This window comes from Anas acuta, chromosome 10 (genome assembly GCF_963932015.1).
Source record: "Anas acuta chromosome 10, bAnaAcu1.1, whole genome shotgun sequence".
NCBI lineage: Eukaryota > Metazoa > Chordata > Aves > Anseriformes > Anatidae > Anas > Anas acuta.
Window position 1 is genome coordinate 3,776,171 of NC_088988.1, and position 14,352 is coordinate 3,790,522.

Consider the following 14,352-nt stretch of genomic DNA (forward strand, 5'->3'; position numbering starts at 1 on the left):
CCAGAATTCTACCAGGGAAATGGTCCTCTGGAAGAGCTGCAATTTAAAAGGGATGTAAACATAGGACCACAGCTCTTTGAGGTAATGGCAGAATCCACAACAGTGTTTTCCGTAAGAGCACAGTCTTTTACAAAGACAACTGTCTGCAAAAATTGCCTCTGGGAAATTTTATTTTGCTTTTTAACAACTACCTTTTTCGTTTCATTAGATGCCTTCCAACCCCCCCTAACAGCAATATACAATTAATTCTGCAGGATTAACTGCTTATGGTGATTTTGACATTAACTGGCACAAAAAATAAGCTGTTAAATTAAAAACCTTTTTATTTTTAAGTGGTTACTTGATGAGAATTATATTAAGCCCTAATCCTATATCACCAAAATAAACAGGAACAGAATCAGATCTAAAGACACCAGCATCAGAAATCTCTGTCATGTTTCCACAAAGGCAAAGTGCATTTCAGGTTCTCTGGAAAACTGAAAATATGCCTGCTTTCATACACAGCCTGACCATGACTTAGTGCTGCATGGTCCAATCACTCTCCATTGGAATTATGTTTCCTTGCATTTTATAGTCATTTCATTAACTGTTTTTAAATCAATCTTTGTAAATTTCCCTTGATTTTAAGGAACACAAAAGGCTCTTTGTAAATTCTAAAGATCCTCCTTCCCTGTACACTTTAAATTAAGACTTGTCCAGTAAAAAGTAGCAAGAGTATTCAGCCTTATACATCTCCATTCATTCTAGCAACCTCTGAACATTACTGTGAAAGGGTCATTAATCCTACCAGTCTGCCTTGTATAGCATTTTCTCTGTTTCCAGTCTTAAGAAGGAGACAAACCCCTGCAATTTTTAAGTTAGGCACTGTTTAACTGTGCCATGCTAAGAAGAAAGTGAATAATGAAAATGTTTTATCCTGCCATGAAAAAAAAAAAAAAAAAAAATCCCTAAAGTTATATAAGAACAAATGGGCAGCTATTCAACACCTATAAAAATCTTAACAGCCTGAGGAATCATTTTGCTAGTCTGATCGGACTAAGAAGATAACAGGACATAGCAATTCAGCTTTACCAGGAGAACACATAACGGAACAAAGATGACCCTCAGCTTGGCATGAAAAGGAACAAGCATACAAGTCGGATCTTTCCTGCTGTGTGTGCCACTGTTTGCTGTGTTTCCACCTGCTGAAGTTGCTGCAGAAAGCCACAGCTTCCCTGCCTGTTCAAGCCACACATGGTGCACATGTGAGAGAGCCCCTGTCAGTGAGCACCACGTTGTCAGGTAGTGGTTGTACTGTCCTAGACTTAAATCGTGCAGGGAAAGAGATGGCCCCCAGCCAGACACTGCTGTCCCACATCCTCTGAGAGTCTGCAGTAGCCACAGAAAAGCCACAGCCTGACCCCATAGGCATCACAGTCCCTGTGTGGTTCACATCAGCACCCAGGACAGCTGAGAAACCTCTGCTTAAGATTGCACTTAGCGACTAGACATGATGACCTTTTAGAAACAGTAGTTTATGTGATGCAAATAAGTCATAAAAACAACCACCTTCCCATGAACAAATCAAACAAACAAATGAGAGTTAATTTCTTAGCGTTTCTCAGAATTAGAAACTATATTTACTTTTAAACAGTCAACAAAATTTACCCAAACTGGCACTAAGTTGTTGTTGGTTTTTTATTACTACTGCAATGTTCCAAAAGGCACATTAATAATGCAAATGCCCTGCATCTCCCATTTGTTACCAGTTATGGGATCAGGCAGAGCGTGTCAGCATATCAGCTTCCTCTAGAAATGAGACATTTGAGAATCATCTGCTGCTAATGGGAAATGTTCTTCATTTACAAATGCACCTTCGATGCTTTTGTTGACTTCAGTTTGTTTAGATCTTATCTCAGTACACAATAAGCAAGCTGTGTAAACACTAAGTCATTCCGCAAATGAGAACTACAGATGAGTAGCTTTGGTCTAAAAAGCCTATAAATTTGCACTTAGGAAATGCTTATCCTGCAACCATTCCCACTGCGAAAATCCACTCTGAAGCTTTACAGTATCTTAAGGACCATATCACTAATCTGTGGCAGACATGAATTTAATCTAATGCATGCATCTTTGTTATTTGTGCTTTATTTCATGAAGACAATATGCCGCAGTAATGTACTCCCTTTAATCATCAATCCGTGTACGGAACAGCTCCGACTTCCACCGCTAATCCGTAATGCTGCCATTCCTATGGCCAGCCCCTTTCTGAATCCAGATTACCTGCAGCTGCCTGCTAGCCAGGCTTAACTGCTCATTCCCTTCTAAATTAAATGCTGAAAAGGGTGAAGGCCACTTCAGACAGCATTGTTTCTGAGGCTAGAAAAATGCACTTGTAATCTCCCCAACCTGCAAAGTTATTTTTAAGAGCATCAGCGAAACTACTAAATCTCAATATGAGGAAAGCTTTTATTCTAAGCGTAAGATTATGTTTAAGCTTAATGCTCTTGAAAATAAAAATGTTTTAATGTTATCCCTTCCCATACAGTTGTGCCAGGTGCTACTTTTTGACAAGACTGCCTCCTACTCAGTGAAAAGCATGGGTTAGCATGTACCAGTAAGCAAAAAACTGCTTGATCCTTACTTTTCACACCTGCTGGTGGGGGCCAATAGCCTCTGTGAAGACGGCAGAGGGTGACAAGGGCCAGCCAGACCCTCAGGGGCAGAACTGGGGAGACCGTCTGCATCCTGAGGGGCCAGGGCCAATGGCCTCCTGGAGGATGTTGGTAGCAGCGGTATGGGCTTGGGGAAGAGTGGCTGGAAAGTTGTCTGCCTGGAAAGGACATTAGGGTGCTGGCCAACAGCTGGCTGAATGTGAGCTGCTGGTGTGCCCAGGTGGCCAGGAAGGCCAGTGGCATCCTGGCATGTATCAGAAATAGTGTGGCCAGCAGGATGAGGGAAGTGATCGTCCTCCTGTACTCGGACCTGGAGCTTCAGGCCCCTCCTGATAAGGATGCGCAGTTGCTGGAACACATTCAGAGAAGAGCAACGAAGCCAGAGAAGGGACAGGAAGATGAGACTTATGGGCAGTGGCTCGGGGTGCTGGGACAGTCTGGAGAAGAGGAGGCTGATGAGACCTCATTGTTCCCTACAACTGCCTGACAGGAGGCTGCAGTGACAAGGGTGTTGATCTCTTCTCCACAGTGACAAGTGACAGAAGTGAGGAAATGGCCTCAAATTGCATGGCGGGAGGCCGTGCTTGGATGTCAGGAAGAATTTCTTCACAGAGAGGCTGGCTAGGCACCGGGACAAGTTGCCAGGGGAGGTGGTGGAGTCGCCATTCCTGGAACTCTTTAAGAGGTGCGTACATGGCGCTTAGGGACATGGGCTTGTGGTGCTTGGTGGACTTGGTGACCTTGAAGTTCTTGTCCAACATTGACTCTGCGACACTGTGACACCATGATTCGTGACTCTGTGACGCTATGACTCCACGATTCTCCCCGCTCCACCAACAGGAGGGCAGGACAGGGCTATTCCCACCCGGCCCTCAGGACTACATTTCCCAGAGCACCCCGGGGCCTCCTCTTCCCGCGAGACGCGCCCGCGCCGGAAGCGGTGAGGCGCATCCCGGAAGCGGTGCCGCTGTGGAGCCGAGCGACCGCCGAGCTGCCCCGAGCCCAGCATGGCCGAGCCCGACCCCAAGAGCGTGCAGGACCTCACCGCCGTGGTGCGCCCGGGCCCCGGCGGCACCCTGGGGGCGGCCGCGTTACCCCGAGGGGCTGCTGGGGCCTGCCCGGCCCGGCCCCGCCCCGGGCCCTGAGGGGCAGCCCCGGTCGGAGCCGGGGGCAGCGAGGGGGGGGGGGAGAGGCTGAAGGGTCCATAACAGGGAGGGGGTGGCCGCGGGATGGGCGTGGGGAGCTGGGGAAGGCTGCCGCGGGGTGGTCGTGGTGTGCCCTGTCTTGAAACTGGTGGCTGATTCTCGTGTGTGTGTGTGTCTACGTGGTTGTGTGATGCTATACCTAAATACGGGATTATTCTGCAAAGTTTGAGCTCAGCAATGTTGAAAATCAGATCGTTATGCGTTGTGGTAATGTGAGGGTAAATGCTGTGACAGCCTCTTTAATAAAAAGAAAACAGGCTTCTTACCTGTTATTTTTTTTCCTTTTTATTAGGTGCAGACGTTGCTTCAGCAAATGCAGGACAAATTTCAAACCATGTCTGACCAAATAATTGGACGAAATATCCTTTTTACAAGTCCGATAGCTGCTATACACTCTCTGTAGAATTATTTTGATGTATATTTCCAGTGGGATTTGTAAGATACGCTTAAAGTGATCATAAGAGTTTGAGCAAGGGCATAATCAAAACCAACAACCTGACAGCACTACTACATTGTGGTCATATTCCTTAACGCCAGTGAACTTGATGACATGAGCTGTCGCATAGATGACCTGGAGAAAAATATAGCAGACCTCATGACGCAAGCCGGAGTTGAAGAACTGGAAGGCGAGAACAAGACCCCTGCTACTAACAAGAGTTAAAGTGAGAAAATCCCTTGCTAGCCTTGAAACAAATCCTCGGGTCACTTGAAATTACTGACTTTAAAAGACTAAAAATAAATTTTCCTTTGATTTGCGAGGTAGTCTGAAATTCCTGCAGAGCAGCACTGTACGTTACAATATGAGAATGTGCAGGAAGCTCCCTTCAGCAGGAACCTGTTAATCTCTTCACCAAGGATGTTTTCTTCATGCATAGTTAGTTTTGAGGAACTGCCATATCTGTATTCATCCTCTGTTGTTCACATGCTCTGATAGTCTTGATAAGAGCTGAAATAATGACCATCTTTGCTGCTTGGAAAAGAGAAGAGATGGGAAGATCCTGCACAAAAACATTAGAGAAGTAGATGTTTCATCTATTTGGCAAGCAGTGATTATCTATCTAGTACAAAAATACTCAAAGAGATTTAAGTGGTCACCCCATGCAGCATTTACAACTGTTGCTAAGGGTATTTCAGAAGGAAGGGGCAATGCAGAAATGCCAAAGTATTCCAGCATAAACAAGGGCTGTGTGTTGGAGCCTAATTGCAATATGTGAGTGGAAAGATTTGAGTTTGTACAGAACTTGATTTTTGCAGTCCATGGAAAGGAGCTGGTAAATGAACGCACATATGATGTTAGATTAACATTATCTTTTTTAAGGTGGCTAAATGAGACATGTCTCAGCCTCATGCCTGAAATTCTGAGGTCAGTTCTAGAACACTATGCAGCCTGTGTAATAAGCACATATATATTTGAAATGGGTATGTTTTTTGCTTGTTACAGGATCTATTTTTTGTGTGCTTTGACAAAAATACAAATTATTATGGGCTTCATTGCCCCCAGTGCCAATTTTCTTAGCTTAAACCCCCTGAAATGAAAATTTCTGATCAGTATGTTTTTTAAATTCTTCTCAGTAATACTTTATTATTTTTCCCCAACAGGTTGCCAATAACTTAAGATGAATGCTGGAAGACTTTTTTTTTTTTTTTCTATAGTCCCTTGGAATTACCGAACAGCTTTTTGCAACTACTGTGTGTAAAAGCATTTTTATATTGTTACAGAGCTTGCATTCCTAATGTATATTGTATAGGTAGGAATAGGTTAGTTTATATTTTGATTTGTGTACTGTAATTTCACTCTCTGAATTCTTGTTATGAGAATCAATTAGCTATTAAAACACAGATCTTATGGATCTCAACTACTGGGTGTATTTTTTTTGTTGTCACTTTTTTTAATACTTTTTCTAGACATTTCATTTTTGATAGCTAAACATCTAGTGACTTTGATTAAATGGAATCTTAACTTCTATGTAACTTCGTGGAGTGAAGCACAAGTTTGAAACTTGGCATTAATCTTAGCTCTAAGCACCAGTCTTGACTAGCAGATGACTATGTATTGTGTTTTCCTCATAAATGTAGTAAGGTGATTTTTGGAAATGTACATGTAAGACACTGAATATCAAAATCATATCTCATGTTCATTGTATTACCTTACATGTGTGTTCCTAGAACGTAGGACAGAAATACAGGTTAAACATTACAGGCATCTGTACACAGTGAAGCAATGACTGCTGTTCAAATGTGGTATATTTAAACAGACTATTACTATGAAAAATCTCACTATGGATTCAAGTTTTTTTTAACACTGTAAACCTCTACTTTGTAACTGACTGTGTGTCACTTGGAATCACCTTTGAACAGCAATTATGATTAAAATATTGATATTTGAGAGAATAGGGATGAGATTGTGGGAGTATGTGCTCTTTCATTTTAAATCGCTGGTTTGTTGTACAAAACAGTTTGCTAAACAAGGCAATGATGCTGAGTAACAAAAAGAGAATCCAGTTGCAATTGTAAAGCCTTGCTACTCTTTGAATAACAGAGCTGGAACTCTTCAAAATACTTAGTTTAGAAGTGTTTGCTTTTATAATCATATCCACATTTATGGGCCTGAAGTTTAATGGATTACATTAAAGTATTTTGGTAATTATAAGCGTTTTTAGAAGAATCTGTAATATGTCACTGGTGTGAAGAAAAATGACCTATGTCACATATTACTGACAATCATTACAATCCTACTCCAGCTTGAAATACAAATTCAAAAAAGCACTGGTGGCAGTCAGCAGTTACATGTGGACCCCGCTTAAGACTGCTCTTCAAGTGCCACCAAATTAGTACCCGTGTATTATGAAGGCAATATGACAGGTCATTTTTCAAAACTGAGAGGAAGTTGTAATAAAAGTTGATAATAATAGGGCAATTTTGTGAACACAGAAAATGTATCAATATACCTTGTAATACCAGCCTTAGGCTATTTGTAATGTCATTTAAAAAAAAATCTAATAAATTATTGTGTGTTAACAAATAGTCAGGTCGTATATATTAAAGCGAAATCTAGCATTAAGTATATAATTTTATCTGAGATTGTATTTAGTTTTAAGTTATGGAAAGACTTTAGCATGACCTCTGTCTATAAAATACAGGCTAGAACATAAATGTATTCTGTACAGTAAAAGGCTAAGTACAATTCATGCCTTGTCAGATCTGCATTGTGCTGGTTAGTTACAGCATAGACCAAAGCCATCTGCAATTATCTCAGTGGAAAGCAGGATACATGTGAAGAAAGGCGTTCCTTATATTAATTTAAACCAAGCTCTGTAATGCTGTGTTCTGTTTAGGACTGTCATTTGAGACTGGGGCTTGCATTTTTTTTTATCCTATCTCTATGCTTGAGTCTACATAAGCGCTTCTTTTAAGATACCTTTTCTGCTGTCATCATGGTAACACACAGCTGTGTTTTATTATTTACATATTTACAATTTATTTTCATAAACATTTACTAATTATATACACCCTACTCTGATTTCCTTGCAGATGCAGGTATGGCGGACGATGTATTTTCAGATTTGTAATTCAAACCTAGTGCAATTTCACATAGACTTGCTCAAGTTCAGAGACACAGCAGACCCATGCTATGACAGCAAAATTGTCTGCTCTGCCTTTGTAAGTGAATATGGGTATTGGGTCATTTCTGCCTCCTGCCTGCCTACAACAGGGGAGAGGGTTTCTGCTTTGATTGGTGCCAGCTAGGAGGCAGTGAAATGGATGGAAAACACTCTCTTGAAATTGTCATTTTCTTTATTCTTTCCCTTCCTTAGTGGGCTAAGGAGCAAGTAAGTGGACAGTGAATCTGTTTTTCAAAAATGAGCATGAGGTACAGAATTACACAGAGCGAGCAGAGACTGTGGATTCTGTATTTATGGAGAAAAATAAAAACAGAGCATGGAGAAGACAGAATCCCATAACCATGCTCCTGCCCAAGTTTCTCAGGCTCTCCATTGTCTCTGCTCTTAACACTTGTTACTTCTCCAAATTTTCATTATCACTACCCTCATCAACCCCCACTTTTCTTCAGCATGGAATTTGGGGTTTGCTTTCAGCTGTTACTGCAGAAAATGACACAGTTTCCATGTAACTACTGAGTATAGAAGCATTCTCACAAAAGATCCATATTAGGAACATCAAGTAGGATCAGTCTTTTTCTATGACAAAAATGGTGAGTGACACCACACAAGTCTTCGGCCAAACTTCTCATAGCAGCTCATTAATAGCAGTATCATTTTCTGTGTGTTTAAGACCCGAGAACTCTCAAGCAAACTGAGGATCATAGAAGCTGTTTCATATGCACAAAGTTGTGCATGCTGTTCTAAGTGATTTACACTTGGCAACAGAAGTAGGTCTGAAACTTCTACCTCACCTCTCGTTACAACAGGAGCGATGCTCTCATTTACAGAGATTCAAAACATAAATCCCTGTTTTGAAACACTTAGACCCACTGTTAAGTGGCACAGAATCATGGAGTCCTTAAGAGGATTTTTCATTTAATCTCTGTCTTGACAATGCACAGTAAATAAGACTGCACACAGATAGCTCTAACTAATAAATACCATGGGGTGCATGTACTGAATGAAGCTGGTTATACAGAGACCCTAAACTACGATGCTCCTGTCTGCAACAGGTAGTTTCAAAGCCCTCCTTTCCTTTCCCTAAGTTGAACCCAGGGAGGTTTCCTCAGAAAAACTTTCCTGGTAAGTACCATTGCCCACACTACTGCCAGTTTGGGGATGGATCTCCGGAGGAGTTAATACAATTTCATCTTGCAATTCTTGCAATCTCTTGTTCGCAAGGGAGACAAGGAATGGTTGCGCAAATTCACATTAACCCCCCTCTAGAATTGTTATCTCAACATTCCCAATAAAGTTCTGTTGGTTCCTTTCCTCAGAAGGAATGATACATGGGACGTTGATTTGCCCAAGATTACTGGGGAAATTGGTAAGAAAGAGACCTCACCCTCCTGTCTTTCTGGGGGAGTGCTGAGGCTGCTCACTGGTTCTTCCTCCAACCTTGAAAACTCAAGTAATGCATTCCTTCACACTGTAAACACATTTGACACTGTAACCTCGGAAAACAAATAATTTTGATTCATTATGGTTTTGCTGTGAAATAGCTGTAAACAAGGCTAGATGCACTGTCCATCCTCTCTCTGAAATTGCACCTGTCAGCAGTTCTGGAGGTATTCACATGGAATTATTTATAAGAAACTCTTTCCTCACTCTATTCTTTTCCTCAATATTATAACTCTCTAGCTGATAGTGCCTTCTAGTGGGCACACTACCGTCTCACTAATCGAAGGAATGCTACTCAGATTAATTATTTGGTTACCTTTAATATACAAGTTCAGATGTTAGGACTTTAATGAGCCACATGCTGTTTTGAAATGTGGTTATTACACAAGGTACTGAGGCTTTGTTTACAATTAAGAAATTAATGGGATATAAAAATCCCTTTCTGAGCTTTAAGTCTTAGCATGTTTTGAAAGACCTGGTGCTTGCTGAATATTTTTTTTCTGACTCTGATGTAGAGTTAATGAAATTAGGTCATTATGAAAATACAGCATGGGATTAAAAAACTTTACATCATATAAGCTCTGGGATAAGTGATCAAATAGGTGTTGTCTCTTTGGAAAACGTACACACATTAACAAAAAGTGTTTTTCATGTTATTTTGCTGGATACCTACATTTTTTTTTTTTTAAGTGAAGCTCATCTAGTTAAATGCATATATAAAAATTCTTCAGTTTACAAAGCTGTACCATATGCAATCCTCACTCAAGAAATTAAATTCCATTTGAAAAAGCAACTGGAGAATGGGAAGCGATGCAGGTAACTGTTATCCACAACAGACATTGTGTAGTTTGGGAACATTGAAGCAACTGATAACAGAGGAACAAGACACTTGCTTTAAGACCCATGGCTATCTGCTACTGTCTATGCATTTAAGACCCAACTTGAGGAGAGTGTTCATGCTGAAGTGGGGCTGAGCTCTGACGTACAATACATCCCAGAGGCGATACCCAGGCAGTGTCTGTTTGCTTCCCCAGAGGCTGCTCCATAGCAGAACAGGAATTTATTCAGTTCACCAGCTGCTATAGAACAGGAGAGGTTTCATATCATATAACAGGTGCCCAATTCAGTTAGACTGTAAGGCAATGAACTTCAGCCAAATCCTTTCTTCAAAACATATTAACCTTAAAAAGCATACTTATATTAACCTTAATATATTAACCTTAAAAGTATACTTCTAAGTATACTTTTTAAGTTAGAAAGCAGTAAAATAAATAAATAAAGAATACTGCAGTAGAAAATATCTAAGGCCCAGAAATGCAAATGTCATTGATCCTTGCAAACAGATTGATTCTGCAAAGATTTGTTTCACTTGTGAAATACCAGGAAGACAATCTTCAAGGCTCATCACCAGATCTGGTAGGAGAAAGTATATTCCTGCCTCTACACAGCAGTAAGTTTTTTTTATGAAAATGACTGGTCACCAAAGATAAAACAACCTGAGTGCTTGCCTGCCTCAATTCATGCGGAGAGACCCCAGTACAGGCCTCAGTCATGTTATTATCTTTTATAAACATGCCTCATTCCAGTAACCGAGGATTCTCAATGAATATAAATGTGATATAGGGGAAAAAATAAAAAGAAAACCTTATACTTTATTCAGTGAAGCCAGCTCGCCTGCTGTTAATGCACACGCAGGAAAACCATTATAAATAGACCACACCTTCTTAAAAAATTAATGGGACTGCAAATGTTAAAATTAATGACAAATGCAATCGACATTTATTAGAAGGGACATCACTGGGATCTCCAACGAGTCAGGCAAAAAATTTAATCAGGTTCTTATCAGAGGGTTACAAATAGATGTGTCATTTTAATAAATCTGACAAGTGTACCATGCAACTGAGAACTGGGTGCATCTTAAAAGTCAATTAACCACGTCTCAGTGGTCTGGAAATTCTTTGCAAGTCCTTTTTCCAAATTTTCAGTGTTACTCTATTGTGTGAAGGGGCACAAAGTTGTGTTCTTCATAAACAGCCCCAGTTCTCACCTTTTAAACTGAACATTTGAACAAAAGATGTATTCAGAACCAGCACAATCCCTAAGCAAGAGGTCTTCAATTCTTTCAGCACTGTAGGGTGGCAGTGGAGGAGACGATTGGGCTACTTTCACAAACTGGTTTTACAGGCACTTAATTTTATTTCTTTACAAATTCTTCACAGTGATATTTTTCTTTAAGGTCAGAACCATTTTAAAATAAAAATCAAGACAGCAATTTAGGAATTTACCACTGGGAACTGTGGAGGTGACTGAAGTTTTAATTACCTCACACAGATCAAGGATGTGCTCAAGGCCTTCCCCCACCACATTCTCACCAAAGACTTTGGGATTCTAGGTGACCGATGACCTCGATTATTAGTGCCACTCATCAACAAGTAATGTATTAAATTGAAACCCTTGAAGGAGAGGTCTGTCGCTTTCATGATAAAGCTCGTGTTTAAATTCCACTTTGAGCGCTTCTAAAACAACAGACAACAGTAAACAACATTTAGCAAAATGACACCATCTGCCATTTATTTTTTCCTATCATATTTCCAGTGTTTTAAGCAATGATTTCGTTAAAAATGCTGACAATTGGCACTGTAAATTATGACTCTCTGCTCTCTGAATAGTCAGGAGTAAAAACAAAGTGCAGAATTAAATCTCTGTTTTCATGCATTATCATGCTTGCAAGATGCATCTCCAAATTAACCCGCTCCTGCCTCGCGGTCATGGGAGGGGATCTACATACTGCAGGAACAAATTCACTAAGGTTTGGCATTGGTTCTACATTTGGTTGGGCTACCCAGAGCCACAGATAGGGTACCACATCATGGAGATAACAATGAGATGGATGGCTGAAGGAGAGGAGCAAGACAAACCAGCCACCTTTGCATCTTTATTTGAGCCCCATTATACCGTAGTGCTGCTCCTTCTAAGGCTTAGAACAGCAGAAGTGTACTGCTCCTCCAAACACTGTGATATTTACAGGGGCTTTGTGTTCTTCCAGTGATACAAGACAAGAAGCAGAATGTAAATTTCTACCGCCTTTACGCCTGTGTAGCCTCCTTGTCCCAGAGTGTTTTATGAAACCCTGCTCCGCCCCCCCGCAAGCACTGAACAAAATTTCTGTTTCACACATCATGCAAAATTAAAAACAAATTTATTGAACCTGAGGCGTATTTAAAGATCAGGAGGCTTTTCATGCTGTAAGCTATTTTAAAACATCCTTGAAACTACTCCATAGACTGAAGTTAAACAATTAAAATGCATAATCACATTTAAAAAGCAGCACCAAAAATGTAAGTCATTTTGTCACAGAGGCTGCTCCAGTATGGTTTGATTATTTAACGTTATGCTGTAAAACCAATTTATACCCGATACCCTTGATCTCTATTTCAATTTCAGGATGTTAATGTATGCACCGTTGCTGTATTAGCTGATAGGGCAGAACAAATACTTAGGGAAAAGTCACGATTAGAATTCGAAATCTCTCTCAGCCATGTTTAATGCCCAAACGTACTCACCTCGCTGGCTTCTGCTGTAGATTTTCTCCCCTGAACCCCATGGTTTTTTTTTTTTTTTCTTTCCTTACCTGCAAAGAATGGTGAATTAACATCAGTAACAGGTGAATGAGGAGCTCTACAGGGAGGATATAGGTGCAGTCACACCTGCACTGAATGCTAAAATCCTCAGCCATCGACCACATCTCATCAATACGAGCTGTTCCACAGCCCAGGGGCCTCTTGCAGGGCAGGGAGAGCAGGCAGCTACCACGCAACATGCTACAGAAATGTTAGGACCCAGATAGCTCGGTCTGAAGGTGCCAAAAGCTATTTTCTCATTTCCCTCATGGCATTATTCACACCTTTAGTTTCTGCAAACTTTCTTCTGTTTCTTGTGCTTTGTTTCACTGCACACAACCCCGCAATGAGAAGATTTGAGGGGGTTTGGATCAAGCTGAAGCAAGCTGTGTGTTTTGGGGCCTCTAACACAGTCCTGAGCTCCATTCACCCACTACCAGAGGGAACAACATGCCGGATTAACGAGAACACAGAGCCACTGTCACAAAACACATTTTGTATTCTGAGCACTGGCAAAGATATCAGGGAAAATTGAGCAGACATTTAGAGGAATTTAGCCGGCAGGCAGCGTTAACACAGGGGCTACCATCCTCTGTATTACTAACGCTTTATTAATTGCATGCAAACAGCCTGAAAAGTGATTCATTACCTTTTGTTGTTCGAGATATATTGCATATAAACACAGCCCACTATTGGAATACACATTCCCAAGCATTTCAAACTACGGACTTGTCTAGAAGAATGATAACATGCTCTTGGCTCCCTGAGGAAGGCACAGAGGGGCAACAGCTCGCATCCTCCTTGAATTCCTCCACGAAAGGACTATGGCAGGTGGTTTCTTGAACAGCACAGGGAGGCAGGGGAAGTGTAGAGCTGTCTCAAAAAACATCTGGTGGAGATGCAAGTCCTTTCCCCTTCAAATGAGAATGTGGCTATGACCCAGTGCCAGTTTCCCACAATTGTCATTTCAGGGAACAGAGGGACTTGCACTGGAACAGGGATTTACAAGGATGCCTTGGAGAAGGAAGAAGTGTAATGAAATGCTGTGAACAGCAAAGATTGCAGTAACAACTTCTTCCAAGTCTGCAAGAGGGCTGCCATTCCAGCCCATTAAAATAAGCCTGATTCCCTTAAAAATAATTTGGAGGAGACAGCTTTGCCTGGAACTAAGTGAACAGTCATTTTCACTGCGTACTACAAATCCACTCTTAAGTATCTGCCTAGTTTTTCTGTAGTATATCTTCATTCTGAAGACAGAAAGCTTTCACTATGGTATCAGTCACTTTTTCTCACCGTTTTACAGCTTGTATCAGAAAAGGATGGAAATCTCTCCCTACAGCAACCTCTTAGAAAAGACAAAAACAAGTGGCTCATTCTTGATAGCAACACCCATGTATTTTCAGAGGCAGGTTTAAGCAGAGGGACTACAACACTTACTCTGCAAAAGTTCTGCAGTTTTTCTTGTCTAAGATAGGAAGGGATGGTGAAAATAGCAAGCTGTCCTTCAAGCGCCCTTGCCTAAACAAAATGAACAGCTTGAATTCCTATCATTAGCAGGCAGAACACCTCTGCAGGAGGCACACGGCTTGAAACCCAGAGAATTCTGCATGATTACAGCTAAGCAACTCCTCAAAAATCAAACGAACTTTTCCTGAGGGAATTTTTCTATGAAAAAACTGTTTACACTAAGGTTAGCATGTATTAACTAGGTCTGAGTAGAAAAAAAATGTTATTTGGAGATAAACAGGGAGTTTCAGCTCTCAGAGGGAGAAAGGGTTGAAAGGGTTGAGGGCACATGCCCTCGCTGCAA

General features: G+C 41.0%; 1 protein-coding gene and 1 long non-coding RNA gene across 4 annotated transcripts in view; one reads left to right on the top strand and one right to left on the bottom strand.

The window, feature by feature from the left end:
- The first annotated feature begins 3,549 nt into the window (after nt 1-3,549).
- Nucleotides 3,550-5,715, top strand: HSBP1 (heat shock factor binding protein 1). 2 transcript variants are annotated; one of them, XM_068693507.1, is made up of 5 exons: nt 3,550-3,706; nt 4,152-4,218; nt 4,402-4,521; nt 5,178-5,222; nt 5,459-5,715. In XM_068693507.1, exons 1-3 carry the CDS (start codon nt 3,662-3,664, stop codon nt 4,518-4,520), a joined length of 231 nt encoding a protein of 76 aa, XP_068549608.1. In that variant the 5' UTR covers nt 3,550-3,661; the 3' UTR covers nt 4,521; nt 5,178-5,222; nt 5,459-5,715. The 2 variants fall into 2 exon arrangements, with proteins under 2 accessions (XP_068549608.1, XP_068549607.1); XM_068693506.1 differs by lacking the exon at nt 5,178-5,222 and having other exon boundaries at nt 3,551-3,706.
- A 4,797-nt stretch (nt 5,716-10,512) lies between these two features.
- Nucleotides 10,513-14,352, bottom strand: part of LOC137861983 (uncharacterized) — a 68,395-nt gene continuing 64,555 nt past the window's right edge. For both annotated transcript variants that reach the window (XR_011099983.1, XR_011099981.1), the window contains 2 exons: nt 12,486-12,553; nt 10,513-11,438 (listed from right to left, as the gene is read on the bottom strand). This is a non-coding gene — a long non-coding RNA (uncharacterized lncRNA). The remainder of the gene's footprint in view (nt 11,439-12,485; nt 12,554-14,352) is intronic.

What these genes read in the sequence shown, in the direction of transcription:
- HSBP1 (XM_068693507.1), top strand. Translation starts at nt 3,662, where the DNA reads ATGGCCGAGCCCGACCCCAAGAGCGTGCAGGACCTCACCGCCGTG. An exon ending in TGCAGGACCTCACCGCCGTG is followed by an intron (nt 3,707 to 4,151) that starts GTGCGCCCGGGC and finishes CCTTTTTATTAG; the next exon opens with GTGCAGACGTTGCTTCAGCA. An exon ending in TGACCAAATAATTGGACGAA is followed by an intron (nt 4,219 to 4,401) that starts ATATCCTTTTTA and finishes ACGCCAGTGAAC; the next exon opens with TTGATGACATGAGCTGTCGC.